The 24,292-nt window shown below is 34.5% G+C and overlaps 1 protein-coding gene and 1 pseudogene across 1 annotated transcript; one reads left to right on the plus strand and one right to left on the minus strand.

The window, feature by feature from the left end:
* Positions 1-2,263: 2,263 nt before the first annotated feature.
* Positions 2,264-4,344, plus strand: LOC120125030 (probable serine/threonine-protein kinase clkA). Its single transcript, XM_039143545.1, has 4 exons — positions 2,264-2,374; positions 2,718-3,063; positions 3,111-3,987; positions 4,071-4,344. Exons 1-4 carry the CDS (start codon positions 2,264-2,266, stop codon positions 4,342-4,344), a joined length of 1,608 nt encoding a protein of 535 aa, XP_038999476.1.
* Positions 4,345-7,439: 3,095 nt separating this feature from the next.
* LOC120124864 lies at positions 7,440-12,837 on the minus strand (annotated as a pseudogene).
* Between the last annotated feature and the right edge of the window lie 11,455 nt (positions 12,838-24,292).

Here is a 24,292-nt window from a genome sequence, read left to right on the forward strand (position 1 = left end):
ATGAATTATATGAATGCACATTTAGATGATGAAATGATGGATTATATGAACATGTGAATATATATATATATATATATATATATATATAGGATAAGACATAAAAATAAGATATAAGCAATATGACAAGAAATGTGAAATAGTATGAAAAGTGGATATGAGCTACAAGATATGTGAAAGTGATTTAAGTGTTTATACATATATGTGATTCAACTTATGTGACATAATCTACGTGCTATGTGAAAGTGAACTATGTGTTTATGTGAAAATGTGAAATGACATAAATGATGATGCCCATGTTATGTGTCATGAGAGCTAGGGTATAGTTGGCATGCCAAGAGTCGAGGGTCTACGCGGTCCTTCGGAACATATATGTATTCTTTAAAACATGTGTGAGGTCTTTTGAGATAAATACTTGATCCTTGGTATATGTATATGATTCTTAAGGAATTTTCTATGTGGTCCTTCGAGACAACCTTATATGGCACTTCGGTGTATTTATACGAGCTGTGGTGACAGCATTAGTGCACAACCACTATAGACTCACATATCTATAGTTCTCACATGTGTACATGGGCTAATAAGGAAAAACAACAAATATATTACATGTGATTTGTATGTTTTTGTGCTATGAATGGTATTATATGATTTATATGATGATATGTGTGAGGCAAATGTTGGTTAAAATGCTAGGTATAAGAGGATATGTATTAAGTGATATAAACGATAATAATATTGATAATGAAATAAGGCTAATGATGGAAATGATGAGTGATGAATATATGTGTGTATATGTTCTTATATGTAATGATATATTGCATATGTGTTATAGGGATTTGTTACATGAATAAGGGTATGAGTGATAGTAGTAATTGTTCATGCATGATTACAAGCTATAGTTTATATTTTATGTTTATTGCCTCACTAAGTCATAGACTTAGCGTGTGATTGTTTCACACGTAGGTTACCAAAGTGAGAAGAGTAAAGAGGAATGTGGAGCAAGACATGTCAGTTCTCCTTACCAAAGGTCAGATCAGAAGAAAGGTGAATAATATGTATTTTAATACATAAAGTTCTAGTTGGCATGTATTCAAAATAATATATTGTATAACCTCTGAATAGTTCAATAAAGGTTTTGAATAAGTTATATGTAATAATAAATTTTAAATTACTCACTATTTTATACAAGTAAAGGTTTTGAAAAGTCAATGTGACACTTCGGACTTGGATCCGGGTCGGATACGGGTTGGGGGTGTTATAGTGTGTGCCACTACATTTGCCTTCCCTGGGTGGTAGTCTATCACACAGTCATAATCTCTAAGTAACTCAACCCATATGTGATATCTGAGGTTCAATGAAGCATCACTGAAAACTGTAAAGTCCTTACCCGACTCTAGTTGGGTTAACACTGGGGCTTGGATCAAAATGACCTTCAAAAGTATAAGCTCTCTTGTCGTTTCTCATTCCAGACAAAGGAGACTACTTTCTGAAGCATTTTGGTCAACGGGGAGACTATCATCGAGAACCTTGAATGAAACGACAATAGTACATAGTTAATCCAAGGAAACTACGCACCTCAGACGCATTCTTAGGTGGCTCCACTCAACTATGGCTTAAATTGTTTTGGGGTTAACTCTGATGCCATATGTTGACATGACGTATCCCAAAAAGGATACCTTTGATAGCCAAAACTCACATTTTTTGAATTTGGCATACAATTGTCTTTCTTTGAGGGTTTAAAGAATAATACAGAGATTCTGATCATACTCATCCTCTGATCGGGAGTATTTCAGAATGTCATCTATAAACACCACCACAAACTAGTCTAAGTGTGGATGAAAAATTCGGTTCATTAGGTCCATGAACGTCGTTGGAGCGTTGGTAAGTCCAAATGACATTACTAAGAACTCATAATGGCCATACCTAGTCTTGAAAGTTGTCTTTGCCATATTTTGGTAAAATCACTATTTTGGTCCCTAAACATTTCCCAAATTTATAGTTTGGTTACCAAACTATCAATTTATTCATTTTGATCACTAACAAATTTTTTTGGTATTACATTATCCCTTTTAATTTTATAATTTCAATTTGTTAAAGGTCTAACAATAGTTAATCCTTAGTGACTACATATTAAACTAAAAACAAGAGAAAAACCTTTAATTTAAATTCACTCGTACTTATCAAAAGAGAGAAGATCCCATATGTAAAAGAAGAAGCTTGAGGAAGATCAAAAAATATAAGTAACTAGGTCGATATACTAGCGAAAATGGCTTGGAATCTTCCGTTTGGTCAGCATACCTATCGAACAACACCAGAAAATGTCAAAGATGCTTTATTGGGCAATGCTCGTCACCTTTCTGCGGTAGCTGATGTCAGTGTGAGCTAATATTTCTCTAATGGTTGTCTATCTCTTTTATTCAAAAAAATATGATTAGCTTACGTTATCGATTCATTTGGATTTAGTCTCTCAATCGTTAATCCATTTATAAAATATGAGTTGACAATTCTAATTTTTTTTTAAAAATCTACGTATCATTCTTCTTCTTTTTCTTCTTATATGGCGTCATTGTTGTTTATTGTTATTATCTCTATATTTATTGTTGTTAAAATGACGATGAAAACAACAATAATGACATTGATAACGATGAAAGTAATGAAAATGATAATGATGACAACAACAACGACAATGATGACATAAAAATAGTGGTGACAATGACGAGAGTAATAACATCAACAATAACAATGACAATAGCGACATATGTGACAATGAAAGCAACGATTGTAGTGACATCGATGACAATGATAATGGTGACAAAAATAACAATGATAATGATGGGAGCAGTGACAGTGATAGTGGCCACAATAGCGACAATGATGATGACGACAATAATGACAAAATAATAACAGAGCCAGTGGTGACAATGATGGTAATATGCAGTGACTATAGTAGTGGTAAATGTGACAAAAACAGTAGTGATAGTGATAAAAGCAGCGATAATGATGATGACAATAGCAATAATGAAGATAAAAGTGGTTATAATAATGACAACAACTACGATGTCACTGGTAGCCATAGCGATGACAACTATGATGGTGATGGCAATAAAGACAAGATGGTAGCAGTAGCAACAATAATAGCGACAACAATGACATCATTAATAGCAATTATAATGGTATTGACAGTGATAATAGTAATAGTAATGACAAAAATAGCTACGATAATAGTAACATCAATAATAGTGGCAACAGCGACAAAGAGAATAATGACAGTAACGACGACGGTGGCAATGATGACGACGATAACAATGGCAACGATGGTGGTCGTAACAACTATAACGACAATAGCAACAACAGTGGCGACAACGTTGATAGTAACAATAGCAGTTGCAAAAATGACAACAATGATAATAGTGACAATAGCAATAATGATAGCATCTACAATAATGATAGTGGAGATGGAAACGATAGGGATAACAATAATAGTAGTAGCAGTGATAGTAGTGACATCAGTGATAGCGGTAACAGTGGTAGCAACAATGGTGATGGCAACAACGATGATGATAAAAGAGGCAGCGATGATGGCAATGACAGTGATGACCTCGAAAGAAATGATAACAATAATAACAATGATAACATAAGTGACAACAACTATAATGGTGATGACTGTAATAACGACATCGATGATAGCAACGAAATTGATAATGGTGGTAGCAAAGATAACAACAACAATAATGATAGCAAAGATAGTGACATCGAAGGTAGTAGTGTCAATGACAGTGACGAAAATAGCAATGGTGGCAATTATGATAGCGGTGATAGCAGCGATAACGATAGTTATAGTAACAGTAGTGAAAATGATAGCAACAACAACAATAATGATAGTAACGATAATAACACCAATAGTGACAGAGATGGCAATAATAAAAGTAACGGTGGCAGCGATAGTGGTAATAACAGCGATAGTGATGGTAGTAGTAAACAGGGACTATAGCTACAAGACAATAATAATGGCAGTAACAACGATAATGGCGACAATAACACATCACTAGTAGCAGTTATAATGGTAATAACAGTGACAATAACAGCGATAATGGTGATAGTAGCGACAACAGTGGCAACAACGATAGTGACGATAATAGTGACAATAGTGGCAACAGTAACAACAGCGGCAGTATCAACAACAATGGCGATAATGATAGCAATAATGAGATCAAAAAAGGCGATAGTGACAATAATTGTTGTAACGACTATGATGGTGATGATAACACAATAACGGTGGTAACTACGACAGCATTAGCAGTAGTGGTAACAACGATAATGGCTACGGGGAAAGCTATTATAGCATAGGCAATAGTAGTAGTGATTGTGGTGCAGCGACATCAGCGATTACGATGGCAACAACGGTAGTTACTGCTATGGCAATAACGATAGCGTTAGTGATGACAGTGGATTTTATTATTATTTTTAATAATCAACTCAGGCTTTCATGGATTTTATAGTTATTTTTTAATTGTCAACTCAGACTTCTGTTAATGGATTAGCGGAAGTTAACGATAGAGGGAACAAAACTAAATGAACCAAAACGTAAGTGACGAATACCACTTTTTTAATGTTAGTTTGTTGTATTTGTGGATTGTTACTTTGGAGTTTAGACTTTGAAATTACTCCATACACTCTTTTGATAATGTTTTTGTTAAATTTGTTAATTTATGTTTATATTAAGTTCTACATAGTATTAGTAGATTTTACCTATAGTTTAAAAATAAGATAAAATTTTTAGTGAGCTTAACGAGCAATGAGCAATAAGTTTTCTTTTAACTAGCACGTGTCGAGCAAAATTTAACGAACAATGAATCGAATCGAACAATAAAATTTTCAACAAGTATAAATGTAGCACTACCCAACTCATGATCGACTCGCTCAATAAGCAGGGGCATCGCTGACCATGGGCAGGAGGGGCACCTTCCCAGGGCCCCAGTTAAAAATTGGGTAAACTACATGGTTAGTACCTCAAGTATAACTTTTGTTCCATTTTGGTCACTCAATTATTTTTTTCAAAACCATACCTAACGTTTAGTTTTTGCTTCATTTTGGTCACCCACCACTAAAAAAATTAATGGTGGTGTTGATATGTCACCATAAGATAATGTCATGTCTTCATTAAAAAAATTAAAATGCATCGTCAAAAGTTTTATTAGTTTTTAACGATGTGTGATCAAAATGAAATCAAAATATAATGTTAAGTATTATTTTAAAAAATAATTAGATGATCAAAAACAAAATAAAGGTCCAACTTTTTAATTTGTACTAAGGCCACATAAATCTCATAAACGGGTCTGTCAATAAGCATCCCTAGTATGCACAGTGATGCATGTCGCATTGGTGGTAGCTTTTCAGGTTCCAGGCTTTTCACATGTGAAAGTCAAGTTAGCTGTGAAAGCGACCGAGGTGCCACGCTTATTATATCTTCATCAACATCCATTTCATTTACACAATGGTTCACCTCAAACAGGCATTTAGTTTTCCATGTGTCAAGTACCATTGCATTATTACAGCCCTAAAATCAGCAAATGGGAAATTCTCATAAACTTGAGTAATAAGGCCGCATGTGATGCTTCTATTAGATGTAAAGCAAATGGACTTCTCTTAAAGTAATAAATGCCAGTAAGTTAAACCTACCAGATCTATAAAGATTCGTTATAGTTACACATGTAACCAACGTTATCATAGTTAATTGCAGTAAATTTCTTTGATTCAACAATAAAATAAACTGTTCCCTGCCATAGCCATAGACCTGGTAACTTGGGATATTTCTCCACAGCCCCTATCAAAATGAACCAAAAGCAGTTTCAACGTACAGTTTCTCTCTCTCCCAATTTGGCTAGTGATTTGTAATACTTCATCCACATTCTAGTCGCAGCCTAAATTCATATAATATATTTGCTCATCCTAACTAAGAGGGAACGTGAACAAAATATCCAATGAATTGATCGTAAAGCATTACTATAATGTTTATTTATACCTTAATACTTTATTAAGATAAATAAACGAATACAAACAAAAAACTCATTAATAAGCTCGTTTATCTGGTTATATCCTTTTCCATTAATTTTTTTTTACATTTTAAATATTAGTGAACGTAGAGACTAAATTGAACACAAAAACTTAAATACTAATGACGTAATTTCACCATTTTTCTTTGACTTGCAAATAAAATGTAAAAATAGAATTAGTTGTAGAGGGGACTCAAACCATATAAACAAATATATTTTTAAACATTAAGCGAACATGTTCACAAATACTAGGGGTGTGCAAAAATATCTGACCCAGTTGACCCGACCTGACGACCCGCCAACCCAAACCTAAAAAAAGTGGTTATTTTCTATAAAAAAAATTACCCGACTGGGTCGGGTACCTGGCCCGACATTTCCCGAGTTGGGCCCGGATCACAAAATTAAATTTTTCCAAGTACCCGATTACCCAATTACTTAGTTTATATATATATATATATATATATATATATATATATATATATATATATATATATATATATATATATATATATATAATCCAATTACTAAACCATTAACCTGATAATTTGTATAAATATTGATATTATTTGTAATTGGATTATAATTGGATTAAGTTTTGATAGTTTAGTAATTGGATGTTAATAACTATCATTCATATTTACCCTAGTTAGCTATGAATTTTTATGTTTTACTTATATTATAGATTATTAAATTTTGTATTTCGAACTTTTAAATTTTATGTTTGGATGTTGGAATATATAATTCGAAGTTTTGAACATTTAAATTTATGTATATATTTTTTAAAATTAATAATTTGAAAATGAAAAAACCAGGTATCGGATACCCGAATTACGGGTACCCGCAACATCTGAGTCGGGACACGAGCCAACAAATCAACTACTTGAAGACCCAGGTACCCGACACTTCGAGTACCCAGAAAACCGGGTACCCGGATTTTAACACCCTTAACAAACACTAAACAAATCGATCATGAACACTTTAAAAAATAAACAAACAGACGCTATTAAAAATTTAAACAAACAAAAACCGAACATACATACCTTCAAAAATAAATAAGCAAACACAACCTTCATTCAAGTCTGGTTAATTTACACCTTAATCTTAACTACAGATTGGTTATGTCCCTCAAAGTTGTGCGCCAGTCTTGGATTGGAACCGGACCTGGAGCACTTCAATTTTACTTTGCCCAAGCCCAGATCTGCTCGAATTATATGATACATACAAAACTTGATCCAGGCTCGACCCATAGCCGGATCAGCATGCTGAATCCTACCGTTTCAACTTTCAAGCAGGGCAGGATTCCTTACCTATCCATATTTTTGTCTTATAAATAAATGGGCAAATCAGAGGTTTGGATAAGAGAACAAGGACTGCCAACACATTTAGCATTGCTGCACCTTTGTTCTATAAGCTAAATAAAAAGTAGCTGTCTTTTTGTTAAGATACAAAATACTGCCTCAATCCCAAAATTCTTTTACATAAGGAGAGGCAAACCTATACCTGCAAATAATTTACCATCCCATCTCTCGACTGAATCAGCCAACAAATCCAGAAGTCGGAACATTTCTTCGTTTGAAATCAACATTGCACAAAGTAGCTTGCATCAAATAAGAGGAATACAAACCATTTCCTTCCAAAAATTGCTTTGCTTGAAGTTCTAGTACAGAGTCGACAACTGAGATCTGTGATCAATCGCATTGAATACAAATGTGCCAGACGGTGCTTATCAAGTCATGTAAACCATGTAAAACCATTTTTCAGTAATTTTCTCTACAGGACAATCGAAATATGAATTTGAAACACAGCCGACGAGAGACTAAAATGCTTACCTTGATCACTTCTTGGGATGCAATTCCTCCAATGATGGCAGCAACAGCATGGAGCTCCGCGGCACCAAATCGGCACATTTCTTTAATAAGGTTTTCTGTCAATGTTAAGCCAGTACAACCCAGATCATTAAGTAGGCTAACAGCGGTTGTTTTTAGCCGAGATATATCCTCATCCAGTCCACTGCAAAACAATGATCACATAGATAGAATGCAAACCTCAGATTTTGATAACAGAAGCAAGAGAAACTACGAAGTGCTAGGCTTACCCATCAAACTACCCAGGAAAATGGTTAAAATTTGCAGCATAGCGGCCAAAAGATCTTAGAAGAATATAGAATCCCACGGCAATGCTGAAACAGATAAATAGAAGAATATGTTTTGTAACAAAGATTTATCATCGTGATTTGAATTGCAGATCAACAATAAAGAAACAGTCATAACATATCAACACAATACTAAAGTGGGACCTATATTGTTGCTATAAAGATTATCAAACAAATTAACTTGGGTTCCATTTTGTCGATGTTTTGCCTTTCTCAATAGAAAGTGAAAAGGAAAAGATTAGCAAAATGAACTGAAAACAAGGGAAAAATTGCAAAAAGAACAAGCATCAATCAGCAGAGCATTAGTAAAGCATTTTATACAACAGAATCATGTAGTATTAACCTATTGTCATATAAAAGAAAGCTTTTATATATGCATAAAGCAATGCCTTTGGTCCAAAAAGAGATTAAAGAATATTCGGTGAAAGGGAGAAAATGAGGATGGGATGATGCACATAATTTTGACATTTGGAAGCATCAAAATTTAAGTCACTGGACCTGTAATCTTCGTCAGTTAAATACTTCTGCAGCTCAGCAAGGGATGGATTATTATACTCATCCTCGATAGGACAATACCTACAAAGAAAAAGATTAGACGAGGGACTAACCCAAAAGAGGCACAACTAACTGTGATCTCTTTGGAATCATCAATCAGTACATATTGTACACCATTCTATTAATTATAACATAAACATTCATGCAGATCAGCAGGCAGGATGCTGATTAAAAAAAAAACTTGTGGCAGGAAGATACAGAAAATTAATGAAAATAAGACTGGAACAACTAACGGTCTTTATGTTAGATGGAATAACACCAGAGTAATTGATAAAACACATTCAACAAAGTGCAATAGAGATCAACTGAGGTCCTCCCAAAGTAATACTTGGAGGCATATTATAGGCCCACAATAGTTTACTTGCCTCTTCTGCAATTGTTATGAATGATTCAAGTGCTTCCCGTGTCAATGCAGATACATGCAATAGATTGAACCATTAAATAGAAAAACATATAAAAAACTGTAACACACTTACTTTGAGTTTTCTAGCATTTTTACAAAAGCTTTTTATTGTAGCTTTAGGAATACTATGGGGATCTCTACCAATTTTCTTGAAAATTTAGAACTCATTCTTCAACGACAAGATAATCAGCTTCAGACAGCCTGATAGATCTTCTGCAAGTTTACATAATGCCTGAACAATATAATTGATAGAGTGGTTATTCTCGATTTTAGAGAAAAGGAATGCTAGAAATTTTGTACGGATCAATCACACACTCAGTTGAAGATGTCATATCTGGTATCAAACCCTCAAGTGGTACCTCCCCACCACCTTCATTCGCAATAAAATCCTGTATAAATTTCACAATTGCAGATACTAATTTCAATCTGGAGAAACTTGTAGGAGCTTGAGTAGAATTCAATTAAAAATTAATGAGAAAAAATTGTAGCAGGATGGATGGTGATTAAGTATTCAATAATCTTTAACAATAGTTTATAGTGAAAGTAATATTACCATGAATGTCACATGGAAAAAACTATATGACCAGTACCTTATTTAGTTGCAGAGCATAAATAAAGCAAGTACCATGCCACCAAAACTCAAGCCAAAATCCCACAACTCTCTTACACCCCGCTAATGATCATGCATGAGACACTTCCCATAGATGGTGTCACTTAAATGAAGATATCAGACAATAAAAAGTTGAAAACTAATTCAAATTATTGAGACAACCTTGCAACTCAAACTTCATCTGAAATTTTCCCAGAAATATTTGAAAGAAAGAGGGAAATGGTTCTGAGAAACAAATCAGCTGGGCGTATAAGTTTCTTTGGTCATAAAATGAGAAAAGGTCACATTACCCACCATCCATCATGGTTTTCAGAAAGTCCATAGGTTTTACAACCATTCTATACATGTATTAACAGACAAGGGTCCATTAAAGAACAAAGCTATTGGGTGCCATTGTGCAGAAGACCACTTCAGCAACAGTATGTACTGGAGTAAATCATTATTGAGGTTATAGAAAGCGTGGAATAACTTTTAAATCACCAACCTTCAAAGCTGCTACAATCACCCAAAATTCAGAAGAACCAGTGCCAAAATCAGCACAGCTATCAATAATTATCTGCTGCAAATCTGGACCTGGGAATTTTTTTAAGAAAAAGGGGGTCGGGTGGTTAAGCACCAGCCAACATAGTATTTAATTCTCAAAGCCGATACTAACACAACACAGAAAACATCTAAACCAATGTAAACCTTACTGCATTGCAATTACAGAAAGAAGCTTCAATCTAGTGTCTACCAAATCATACAAAGGGTACTTTCCACACTCAATTTGTTTCACATCAATAAATTCTTTGAAAACTATATAGGAAGAAATGTATTATCTCTAAACCGAATAAGTTTTTCTTTTCATTTCTCATAAAAGAAAAAAATATTTCTACGGAAATCCTTTAGCCATCCAAAGAGTTTAACTCGTGACACTGCTCAGACAAACTTACTGATTCCTTGAGGAGCAAACACTTTAATGGAGGCATCAATAGCTTCTGTGTAGTTCTCTTCATCCATTGCAGCCATCCTGGATTTGAGAAGTTCCTAAAATGTCCAAGGATTAAACCTAAATCTCAGACATAGATCAGAAGAAATAAAATCTAGCAGATAAATATACAGAAATGTGAACCTTGAACTCTCTTTTCGCTTCCTTGGTAGATGGTAGAGTACCTCCATGGCTAGTTTTCCACTCATCGCTCATCTTCACAAGGATGACAACATATGGTATGTGTTTATGAGCAACAGGATCTTGCACATTTAGGTCAATAGATTCAGCAAAACTATTGAGGAAAACAAAGGATATGAGCTTACTGCTTAGAGTTCAGAGAATACTGAAACATTTTGCAAGAGCACAATATAATAAAAAACATTAAGAAACATCATTGCATGAATTCTAAAAATCCTTGGACACACCAACGGTGTGGTTTCATCCCAACATTATGAAAAATATCTACTTACCTCCCCCACCCAGTACAAAAATTTTGTCCACTTACCATAAGAGGGGAAATTACATGATTTTCGGGAGATGAGTTTTGGCATCCAAAATACAAAAATGCAATGAACATTCTATCTAAGCGCAAAAAGGTTTTAAAAGTTAATTCGACATTAGAAATACATAATAGTGCAAGCTTATAGCAAATAGAGAAATCAAACCATGCACTGAGAAAGAAAAGAAATAAAAGATCGATATCCTCTCAACTCAGGCCATGGGTTATTTAACCGAAGGTCATATAGAAAATGGTCAGGCTTTGACTCAATTACAGTGTGTTCCTGCCACAAGCAAAACATGAACATCATTTTAAGACATTTTACATTTTTTTGTCTATATATTAAACTCTTGAAAATTATCGAATAACCATTCATTTTTTATTGTTCAATAGAAATTCAAGATTTGTTCCTGCTAATATCAAGCTATATCAGTGAGTTATCTTTGCCATAACAACTGATACATAGGATGAAAATGCAAAAAACATAAACCTTAACATGTTACCTTCACACTGATTTGAATTAAACCTGTTAGGCCATAGGAGCGAGCAAAAATCAACATCACATTTTCTTGTCTACAGATCCTATCAAGCTTCACCATAGATTCTTCCACCAACTGAAACAACAACATAGTTAAAAGGAAGATTCATAAGATAAGGAAACATAAAACCAGATGATTCTTTTAAGAAACAAAGCAACACAAAGTTACAAACAAATTCACAGAATTCCAAATTGTCTTTGCGTACACAGATAACAATTAAACCAGACTTGAACTATAAACAAAAAACATTTTAAGTAACCATTAGTGGCTTAAAAATGGAACCAAACAGTTAAGTTAATCGGTGAAAGTTAATGAATGGGAAGATTCCTTAGCTGAGTGGCTACAACCAAGGTAAACTGAGGAAAGAAAGATGGATTGGTGACTATTAAAGCCTCGGGATATTCTTCAATAAACTTAGCTTTAACAGCATCGTTTAGCTCTTGGAAGAATTAGCAAACACATTTGGCCTTTGACTGACCAAGGCTAGAATCATCCACTTATACAGAACAATTCCCAAAATTAGAAGATAAGATTCTTCAGAAGAAAAAAAAAGGAACATTAAAGAACGAGGAAATGAAAAGGGGAACTATATTGAAAACTTACCCATAAAATTGTTTCCAAGGTCACCAAGTTCAACCTTAGATCCATCGACTATAGTAATGCTCCCAACACCACGAAGAACAAGATTCTTCAAAGTCTCAGAACTAGTCGGCCCACAATTTAATAAACATGTGCTCGCTTTCTCGAGAGCTGCTTGCCCTTGTTCACCCCAGATTCTGCCATTTATTTAAATAAAATAAAATTATTCGGGAGTAGAAATCTATTAAGAAGTGAATTCTTCTAACACTTTCTAACTTCTTTAGAGGTAAAAAACTCAAAATAATAAAAAAAGAAATAAAATTGAGAGCTTACCTGAGCTGGCGATCATATTTGGTTTTAGGTTCCGCCATTGTTAATATTCAGTACGGTTCTTCGCTTGTACGCTACGCAGTACGCATAGACCACGCGCCGCCCCCGCCTATGTTTTAAGGAAAACGACGATGTTATTGAAACGCGTCGTTTAGACGGGCAGGGCAACAATATGCTAATTGCTTTTTTTTAAACTACATTCAACAATAGTCATTAAAGCTAGAATAAAACAAATGGGTAAAATATTCTTTAGTCACTCACATAATCCCTTGATTCCGTTTTCATCACCAAAATATTTTTTTCATAGTCATATCTAATGTTTTGGTCACCCTTAAGACACATAGAACTGCCAATATGATATTTTTATTTTATTTTTCAAAGATGATATGGTATTATTTTATAGCAAAACGAACTAAAACTTAACATTAAATATGATTTTAAAAAAAAGAAATATTGGGTGATCAAAAAACCGCAAAAATAATTTGTGACTAAATACGTAGTTTACTAAAAAAATCACCACTTAAATTTAAAAATTATATTGATTTGTAATAAAATAATTATTAATAATAGAATGATTATCTTATTATAGACAAATAATATGAATAACGAAAACTTAATCTTTTAAACTTCAAATAAGAAAATAAAATTCTCCTAAATTTTAATGACGGTCGATGTAATTTATCCCTTGTTGTCGAGGTAATTACTTTTTTTGAAATGGAATCGGCTAATTTTATTAAGAAATTAAAAAAATATTTGAAATTTACAATAAAAATTTATGACAAAAATCGTAAAACACGTAATTGAAATATTTTTCTAAAATTATTAAGAAATTAGGCACTCAAGATCAAGACTATATAAGAAAAATATGAAAACTTCATTCAGAAAAATTCGAACAATAAGTAAATACAAACAAATCTTATTGCTACGGCAAACCATAACAGGGGATTTAAACTACTAAAAGACAACCGAAAAAATATATATAAATCAGAGTCAAGCATTCTGAGATAATTATCTACAATTGTAGGTTGCGTATACAAATTCAATTTGAGGGTCCAAAATAGGGAAGATTAATTGGATAACAAATAAATATCATCTTGATCAGTTGTGACGACGTTAAATCCAACCCTAAATACATTAAATAAAAATTCAAAATCATTCTTTGAATACATGCTTCATTTTCCAAAAATATTTAGCAACTATAAATAATCACATTATCTCTATTCATAAATAGACACAATATTATTGTAGGGGTTGAGATTGAGAACTAGTCTAACATACTGTTCAGCGAATGATTCTGAATATATTGATAAACTATCACAAAAGAAAATATAACTATGAAAGACCATCGACATGTATTGATTAGTAGTTGTACCGTGAAGAATGTAACATAAAAAGTCAAACTAATATATTATAAGGAAAATTATGTCATAAAAATAAATAAATAAAAATGTATTAAGAATATACGGGAAACATTTAAAAAAAATGTTGTATAATTAAATTTGTATGCATGTTTTTTTATTTTTGAGTGTTTTTATTTTATAAATTTTCTAAAACTTACGAAATTTTTATATTTAACAGATATATATATGTTCGTGAATTATTTAATTAATTATGATTTATATAATAAGAATCCAATCTATTACTTTTTCATCCATTATAGGCCTGTAAATGAACTGAACGTTCAGCGAACCGTTCATGAACCGTACGGCGGGAAGTTCGTTTATATTCGTTTATTTATTAAATGAACGAACATGAATAAAATTTGCGTTAATTTAATTAAATGAACGAACACGAACAAATGGTTTGTTCGTTCATTTACGTTCGTGAATGTTCGATTATATGTTTGTTTAGGTTTGTTCATTTATGTTCATTTATGTTCGTTCATTTATGTTCGAACAGAGGACAAATTGAATATGTTACGAAGATTATTGAAGTTGTTTGGATTTCAAGAAGATTGTTTTATTGAACAAATTAACTTTAAGACTTTATTATGTTCATATAGCTTATTTATGATTTATGTATGATTTTGTCGTATTCGAACAAATTAACTCTAAAGTTGCAGGTTATATTAATTAATTTTAAGTTGTTATTCTTGTTGTTTACTTTTTTTACATTCATTTGTTGTGTTCGAATAAGTTTGTTGTTTGTTTATTGTGTTCTTCTTTTATTGTGTTCGTTAATGTTCGTTTATGTTTATTTATTATGTTCGTTCATTTGTGTTCGTTTACATTCGTTTGTGTTCGTTTACGTTCGTTTATGTTCATTTATCATTTAAATGAACGAACATAAACAAGGTATATTCCTTAATGAACGAACATTAACAAAAAAAAAATTGTTCGTTTATGTTCGTGTTCGTTTATGTAAATAAATGAACGAACATGAACATACTTTCGTTCGTGTGCGTTCGATTTATTTACAGGCCTAATCCACTAGTATCCACCACATTAATCGTCACCATTTGAATGTAAAGGAGGCATATATAAGTATAATAGTAACCAATCTATTGAAGGAAAACTGTTGTATTTTCGTCTAACGTCTTTCGTGTATATATGATTAATTTGAAAAAATATAAGGTAATATCTATTTAAAATTAACTTTCAATTATTTAACATTAAATATTGTAATTAGAAATCCGAGAGAGAAAAAATAATCAAAGTGATATCAACATAAAATAATATGTGCACAAAATATTTAGAGAAAATAACCTCAGTGACCAAAAATGCCTTATAATATACGATTTTAACCTTTGCCAAAATGACCAACTAAATCGAAACGCGATCGATAATTCGCAACGCGATCTCTGGGTATTGCATTTGTTTCTTAAGAATTTTCTCTTAAAAGAAAGTATTCGCGCGGACGTATCGAAGACACGTATTACCACGACCACGACCACGACACGACACGACACGACACGACACGAGACGAGACGAGATGGACGGTGGCGGCGCGCGAGAGTCTCCCTTGTTCTCTATCACTCAATAAGGAAGTGGGAAAGCCAAGCCTTAAATACCATTCCCAATAGTGTTTCCAATACTATGTGAGATTGAGCATTACCAACACTTGTTTCCAATACTATGCGATTATTCAGGAAACAATTAACAATCATGCACCTTAAAACAACTGAATCAGCAACCAATTGCATTAGTATTATACGATTAAATATGTCATAATTAAAAGTCAATCTACAATCAATCGCGATTATTGCAATTTTAAGCAAAACATTAAAAAAATTGCATCACTCCCGAGAATAACAAAAATTGTTATCGTGCAATTACAATCAATTGAAAATAAATTAGAATTGCATAAAAAATAAACGAACCACAAATACTTTTCATACAAATACTAAAGTCATTAACTATAATTCACAAATAATATCACTATTTAAGGCTCAATCCCACATAGTATTGGGAACAAGTGTTGGTAATGCTCAATCCTGTCGTGACCGTCTTTCGGTTGAGCCCCGGAATCGGGCTTCGACTTAAAAAATGTGGATTGGGAGTCGCCACCGACCATTTATTTAAAAACAGGTTGATCGGATACCTTATTTTTTACCTGATCTGCGTCTTACCAAAGATGTGTCGGATTCGGGAGTCGGTTACAACCAAGGAAGGGTTAGCACCCTTGAATTGCCCTTTCGGTACTGTGTAATTTCCAGTTGTCTTTATCGCGAAAATTAAAATGTAAATTAAAACTTAAAGATTCAATTCAAATTAATTACCTTTGATCGATTGAAACTATCCCTAAAACAATGTTAGATAAAAATAGATAAATAAATAAATTAATGTTAAATAAATGAAAGGAAAAAAAGGGAAAAAATAAGAAAAATAAAGATAAAGAAAATAAAAAAGATATAAATCAGAAATACAAAATAACAATAGTAAAGAAAATGAAAAGAAAACATATTGAAATTACAAGTAAACAAAAAAAATGTTTAAAGGATCATATTAAAATAAATAAAAATTTATGGACCAGAGGGATGCTAAAAAAACTGCAAAAACAAAAAAATAAAAGGTTAGGGGAATAATTAAACCATATATAAAAAATGACCAAAATAAAATATTTACAAATATAGTAATGAAAATCAAATATTAGTAATAATATATTATATATGAAATCAGTGACTGAAATGAAAAAGAATAAAAATCGATGGCCGAATTAAAGCAAAATGAAATAGAACATCCATATCAGAATAAACAAATAACATGACCCTGGTGATTATAATGAACTGAAAATATATTAAGTAGCTTGAAATAAAAGGAATCAAATTTGCAAACACAGTTGGAATATAAGGCTTACAAAAAGAGAGGACAAAACATGCAATTGTCCCCAGCTGAACCAAATCACATCTTACGCCACTTACTTGAAAAATAGAGAGAGGGATGCACTAAATTCCAAATGGTACTGCCTGTGGCAATAAAGCATTATTATGTTTTTTTAAAAAAAGAAAGAAGAGCACAAGTGTTGTAGGCCCGCTGGAAATCAATGATGCCTCATTAGAAAGGAACTCAAACCGATCCTTTGCCTCATCGATGATGACAAATCAGAAGGCGGATCAATATTTCACTGCCTCGAAAAGCATATCCAAATCATCGCCCTTGATGTTCTGAATTCTTTTGGCTCTGGTGAATCAAGGGTCTTTGGGTTTAGAGGTAAGATTCCCGTCCTTTTTGGTATGTTTTTTGTCTGTGTTCTCTTTTTCTTTTTCTCTCTGCTCCCTCCCTTTGTTCGATTTTTCCTCAAAAAGTAACTCTATGCCTTTGTTCTTTTTTCTTTTCGAATGATCTCCTCTCGTTTTCCCCTTTGGTTATGTGTTGCTTTCCAAACCCCCCCCCCTTTGCTGGGTTTACAAGCTTATTATTTATAATACAAATAAACTCTATTTTAGCCTTGTTTGAGTCCTAATCGAACTCTACTTGTGTTGGTTGTTGGTGACGAGCGTCGGACGCTTCGGAGCTGTTGGAGGCGAGAGACGTGTGCCGTGAAACTCGGAGATGAGGACCCGTGAGGCTTGGAGATGCGGTGGTGGCTTGGATGAGATGAGATTAGGGTCTTTGGAAACCCTAATCTGATGTGGGTCGTGGGTTACTGGGCCTTATTTGGGCCACCGGTTCTTGACCTGAAACGTGTAACAAAATAATAAATAATATATAATATATGTTTAATATAATGTATTGTAAAGGCACGACATATGGGACGAAATAGTGTGTCTACAGCTGCCCCTCTTTGCCCATAGTCGTGTAACGGGGATAGGGCAAAGATTAAAAGACACACTTTTCGTTTACCACAAGTGTATCCAAATTTAAAATCATCCATATAAGGGTCGAGTCTCATCGAATATCCTCTGTTGTAGAGTTGAAATCCGATAATTGGACTAAATCATAGAATTACTCCCTCGCCGTGAGGTTGAGTTCAAACTGAGCCCGAAAATCCTTCATTGTGAAGTTGAAATTGAACTCGGAGCTTTTGGTAAGTGGCCTCTGAATCATCTTCTGGTTCAAGGTACTTCGTCGTGAAGGTGACCCTTGATCTGAAGACTGTGGTGTTGTGGTGTTACAGATGACTCCTTCGTCGCGAAGTTGGGTCAATCCGTTTGTGAAGTTGGAATTGTATATGGCTCCTTCGTCGTGAAGTTGAGCCTGAGAATTGGATATTGCAAGTTGCGTTGTTTCGAGGCCAATATCATTCGCTGTGAAGTTGAAATTGACTCTGAAACTGGGAAGTTGTTTGTTGACAGCCAGCGGCCCCTTCGTTGTGAAGTTGAACTTGTGCTGTCTTAAACTGGGGAATTTTTGTTGACAACCAGCGGCCCCTTCGTTGTGAAGTTGAACTTGTGTTGTCTTGAGTCCAATATCCTTCACTGTGAAGTTGAAATTGGCTCTGAAATTGGGAAGTTGTTTGTTGACAGCCAGCGGCCCTTTCGTTGTGAAGTTGAACTTGTGCTGTCTTAAACTGGGAAATTTTGTTGACAACCAGCGGCCCCTTCGTTGTGAAGTTGAACTTGTGTTGTCTGATACTGGGAAATTTTTGTTAACAACCAGCGGCCCCTTCGTTGTGAAGTTGAACTTGTGTTGTCTTGAATTCCAATATCCTTCGCTATGAAGTTGAAATTGGATTGGGAAATTGTTTGTTGACAGTCAGCGGCCCCTTCGTTGTGAAGTTGAACTTGAGCTGTCTCGAGTGGAACGATATCCTCCGTCGTGGAGTTGAAATTATGGATGGCCCCTTCGTCGTGAAGTTGAGCCTTGACTTGAATATCCTTCGTCGTGAAGTTGAAATCCAAGTATTGTATGTTGCGGGTGGACACGATTCCCTTCGCCGTGAAGTTGAAACCGTGGAGACCCCTTTGTTGTGAAGTTTGGCTTCGAGTTAGATATCCTCCGTCGTGAAGTTGAAATCTACTCTCGAGCACAATGTGTTGTTTCGAGCGAAACTGCCCCATGGGAGACAAAATTTGTTTCAAAAGAAACTGTCTCAAGGGAGACAAAATTTGTTTTAAGGAAAACATATTTCAAATATTTTGTTCAAGGGAAACCATTTTCAAAGTAGATGTTTCAAGAGAAACTGTCTCAAGGGAGACAAAGTTTGTTTCAAGAAAAACTATCTCAAGCGAGATAAAATCTTCTAGTGAAAACGGTCTCAAGCGAGACAAATCTTGTTTTAAGAAAAACAATCTCAAGTGAGATAATCATCTGCGTTAAATGAGACTGTCTCAAGCGAGACAAAATTTATATTGAAAATGTCGAGTCCGAAGATGAATGTCAACATTTTCAATCTGTCGAGTTGGTGGAAATGTAGCTTCTTGCTGCTGAGTTAAACAACCAACATCAATCTCTAAAGGTGCTTTTGAATCGAGTATCCTTCGTCTTAAAGTTGAAACTTGACTCTAAAAGCTGTAAAAATTATGTATGTGGAAAAAATGATAGATATGATGCTCTAAAATGTATGCATAAGATGCATGTAACATGAATTGGTTCTGTTTTATCTCCTGAAAAAGGTCTGATAATTTGCATTGGGTTGTTGAATCCCCAACGATGCCCCAATATCCAAAAATGCCCTAATATTTGATGTTGAATCCTCAAAGATGCCCCAAATGTTCCTCATTTCTTGCTTCAACATTGATTCCAAGCATGAGTTTTATGTCTAAGAGTCACATGTCATTTACCAAGATCCACTCTAGAGAGACTGTCTTGTTTAAAAAAAATGTTTTTCTTTCTCTTTTACTTTCAAAGTCCTGAAAATATCAAAAAGAGTTTCAAAAAAATGTTTAATCAAGAGTTTTGAAAATATTGTCCCTTTCACGGTTTTACAATTGAGACGAATGATAAAACTAGAGTTCATTGGATATCAAAGAATTAATTATAATGTTAATCCTTCAATAAATTATAGCTATTTGACAAGTGCCAAGATCAAAGCTATCTTTGGGAAATGGTTAAGTAAGGAAAGGATAAAAAAGTCTCAGGTTATTGTGTTTGGTCAAATGTTTGGCATTTTTGTTCATTTGATGCTCAAAGGTTTGGCATTGGATGCTCAAAGGTTTGCTGGGGTAGCTTTTATGCTCTTCTACTGGAAGTGTTCTCCGATGCGATGCCTTATCAAGGAATTTGTGTGATCGCCTTAATTGCACAATTTTTATATTCGAGCAGCCTTTTCAGGTTTTCAACTCGAACCCTCCTTTGGTTTCAAGACGTCATTCGGAATTTACGTCTTGAACCCCCTTGTTATTTTTCTCTATCATGCATTAAATACATTGTTTTTCGCAAATAAAGATTAATCCTGATGGGCGGGATGAAATCTGAAGATAGTCTCTCTTGTTTAGAAATCCATGTATGATTAGAAAGGATTTTTAAGGCACGTAATGTAGGCCAGTGTTCATGGTTATGAAAGAAAAGGATAAATAGGCCCAAACAAGTGTTTCAGGGTGTTAAACCAAGGATCAATTCATTTTGATGCCTTCAATCTTGTCTTGCTCAAAATGTCTCTTTCTCTTGATGCTCTATGATCTTCGAGTGAAGTGATTCGGGAATGATTGTGCTTGATCAATTTTGAAGCTTGATGTGTCATTTGTCTTTAGGGAATCTTTGCATGTGATTTTTGTCCCTTTTTCTTTTTTCTTTTTGTTCTTTTTTTTTGCTTTTGTTTTTTGCTTCTTTTTTTTTGCCCTTTTTATTCTGATTGAATCTTTGCACTTGACATCTGGTTCACCTTTTGGTAACTCCTTTGGATTGATGTCTTCACTAATGTGAGCAGATTTCTTCTACATTGCCCGCCAGTGTGGAGGGTGATCCTTGGTTAGGGTTGAATCAGAAGAAAATACTATAGGCTCAAAAGGGGACACAAGGGATATATATTTTTTTGTTGTGAAGGGATAAAGAAAGAAAGCCGTTCATCATTTCATACATGTAAATTTTCACAGAAGAGGTATCCCCAGGGGGATAGATTTTCAGGATTAACTTTATTCACATGAAAACAGTGTAATTAATGCATGATAGAATTATTTCGAATGAATTGTTCTTCTTTTTCCCCCAGATGTCTTAATGTTCAAGCTCCCTGCGAGATGCCCCAAGTTATGTCTTAGAAGAATGCTCATGTTCAAACGAACAACTCGATGTTGTGGGCTTTAATGGTGTAAAAATGTCAATTTTGAGTCTAAAAAGACAATGGTGTGATCTTATTGACTCAAAGAAAGGTGTGGGTGTATCAAAAAGATAAAGATAATGTTCAAGAATTTCAAAGGGAGGTAATGTCAAAATTTGGTCTTTTTGGCAATGACCATGAGTTATTTTGGGTAAAGAATCAAGGTATTTTATTTTGGGGTTTGAGATGGGATAAGAAAGGTCTAATCTTGTCATATGTCAAAAATCTATAATTCTTGAAGAATTAAAAGAATCCTTAATTCATTTAATATTCGAAGAACTAAAGATTAAAATTTGTTCAATTGCTCCACCTTAGAAAGTAGCATAAATTCAATCATTTAACAGATTAAGCGAAAGATCAAAGACATGTTCAAACAAAACAATCCTCTAAGTGCAAATGGTATATGTCATGCCCCCTTCTTCAGCAAGCGCCTTACAAGTTTCAGAGGAATGTTTGGGGCTTCTTACGTGGTAACAGCTAGCAGCTTTAACATCGTAGCCCTTAGGATATGGGGATTCTTTTTTATATCATCCTGGCAAGCTTTGTGCTACAATCAGCTGATCCAGCTCCCCTTGTACTGATTTCAGTTTTTCTTTAATTGTTAAAATCTTGCTTTCATGTGGTGTAATGTGGTTAAGACCACTTTATCGAATCCTCCGTGACTTAATTTCATGTTTATGAAAATGCTTAAAAATGTAGATGAAGATGCAAAAATGCAAGAATGCATGAAATGTTCGAGGTATTGATCCAAGAAATGTGCCTGTTATTATGAATAATCCTTATTGGGGACAAAAATGTTTTATCTTTTAAGAGACAAAAATATCCTGACAGCTTCTGACATGTTGACTAGTCTTCTGCTTTCGTCTTTCACCGGTTGAATAACTTGTCGAACCGCTCTCGCCTCTCTGGATGAACCGTGAAAATGTTGAGTTATTTTTCGTACTGGTCCAAGAAGTCTCGAATGATCGCATCTCGAGCATTTACTTTTGTTGAGCATATTCCCAACAAATTCATCATTGGAGCCATTAATTGATAGGAACTATGTGAATTTCATTAATTTGTTTCTTGAATTCGCCAGCAATGGTCTCCAATTTCAGCTATCATTTTGCCATTGTCGTGTTCAAAGGGACTTCCAAGATACATAACCTTCATCCTGCCCCTGCAACCTCTGCCAGTCAGTTCTTCAAAGATAAGCTTTCATTGTGCTTGATATAAACCCGGTTCATTCTGAGTCCTTTATAATGCAGCAGAGTGATATACTCTTCAATTGTGGGCACCACGTCTTCTGGATTGAATGTGACACATAGTCGCCTTGTAGACTATCCTCTGTATTTTTATCTCTTGTATTACAACACCTTTGTCCATGGATTTAGATTATTCGAGTTTTAACAAACGCGTTTTGGTGGATCAATGACCTCTTTTGAATGATGCAAGTGATGAAAATAAAATAAAATAAAATAAAATAAAAGAAAGATGAAAAGAGTTAGTGAGGTGAAAAATAATAAAAAATGATCATAAAAATGAAAGTCCTACCCCACATGGTATCTACCTCACATGCTTATTATTCCTACCCAGACATGATCTTTATCCCGCAAGTTGATTTTGAACAAGTCCTAACCGCATAAATTTCTAGTTCACATGCTTTGAACAGAAAGTAAAGCAGGAAATAATTCTGGCATCCTAGGGTTTGAAATGAGGTTTTGAGGTGGGCTCTAACTCCTTGTAGTCTCCCGAGTTAGGTTCTAAAAAAACGGTACCCGAGTTCTCCTTGCTGGTGCCTCCTTAGGCTTACCAGACCCTTAGTCCTAAACCCATCACATGCTTGTGTGGACTAAGTTAAACTCGAGAGGAAACATTCCCTTATGCCCATACGGAGAATAAATTCACACGAAGACATAAGGTATATGAATCCCGAAGTCTACTTGCTAGGCCCGCACGGTGAATAAATTCACACGAAGGCGTCGCTTTCACCCCCACTTAAATAGGGTTCGAAGCTCGGGTATAGAGCTAGAGATGACAATTTTGAAAATTCTGAGATCATTAAAAAAACGTCAGTACAACTATTTACTTGAAAAATAATCAAAGGTAACTAATTAGAATCGAATAAATAAATTAAAATTAAAATTTATAACTTTCGCTAAAAAAGACAACTGAAAATTAATTTCGGCCTGACTCACTTACCTGTCCCCAGCGGAGACGCCAAGCTGTCGTGTTTGGAGTCCAATATGCTTCGTTGTGAAGTTGAAATTGGCTCTGAAATTGAGAAGTTGTTTATTGACAACCAGCGGTCCCTTCGTCGTGAAGTTGAACTTACGTTGTCTGGAGTCAAATATCCTTCGTTGTGAAGTTGAAATTGGCTCTAAAATTGAGAAGTTGTTTATTGACAACCAGCGGTCCCTTCGTCGTGAAGTTGAACTTGCGTTGTCTGGAGTCCAATATCCTTCGTTGTGAAGTTGAAATTGGCTCTGAAATTGGGAAGTTGTTTGTTGACAACCAGCGGTCCCTTCGTCGTGAAGTTGAACTTGCGTTGTCTAGAGTCCAATATCCTTCGTTGTGAAGTTGAAATTGACTCTGAAATCGAGAAATGTTCGTTGACAACCAGCGGTCCCTTCGTCGTGAAGTTGAACTTGCGTTGTCTGGAGTCCAATATCATTCGTTATGAAGTTGAAATTGGCTCTGAAATTGAGAAGTTGTTTGTTGACAACCAGCGGTCCCCTCCTCGTGAAGTTGAACTTACGTTGTCTGGAGTCCAATATCCTTCGCTGTGAAGTTGAAATTGGCTCTGAAATTGAGAAGTTGTTTGTTGACAACCAGCGGTCCCTTCGTCGTGAAGTTGAACTTACGTTGTCTGGAGTCCAATATCCTTCGCTGTGAAGTTGAAATTGGATCTGAAATTGGGAAGTTGTTTGTTGACAACCAGCGGTCCCTTCGTCGTGAAGTTGAACTTGCGTTGTCTAGAGTCCAATATCCT

Source organism: Hibiscus syriacus, unplaced genomic scaffold (genome assembly GCF_006381635.1).
Source record: "Hibiscus syriacus cultivar Baekdansim isolate YM2019G1 unplaced genomic scaffold, ASM638163v2 tig00110429_pilon, whole genome shotgun sequence".
NCBI classification, from domain to species: Eukaryota; Viridiplantae; Streptophyta; class Magnoliopsida; order Malvales; family Malvaceae; genus Hibiscus; species Hibiscus syriacus.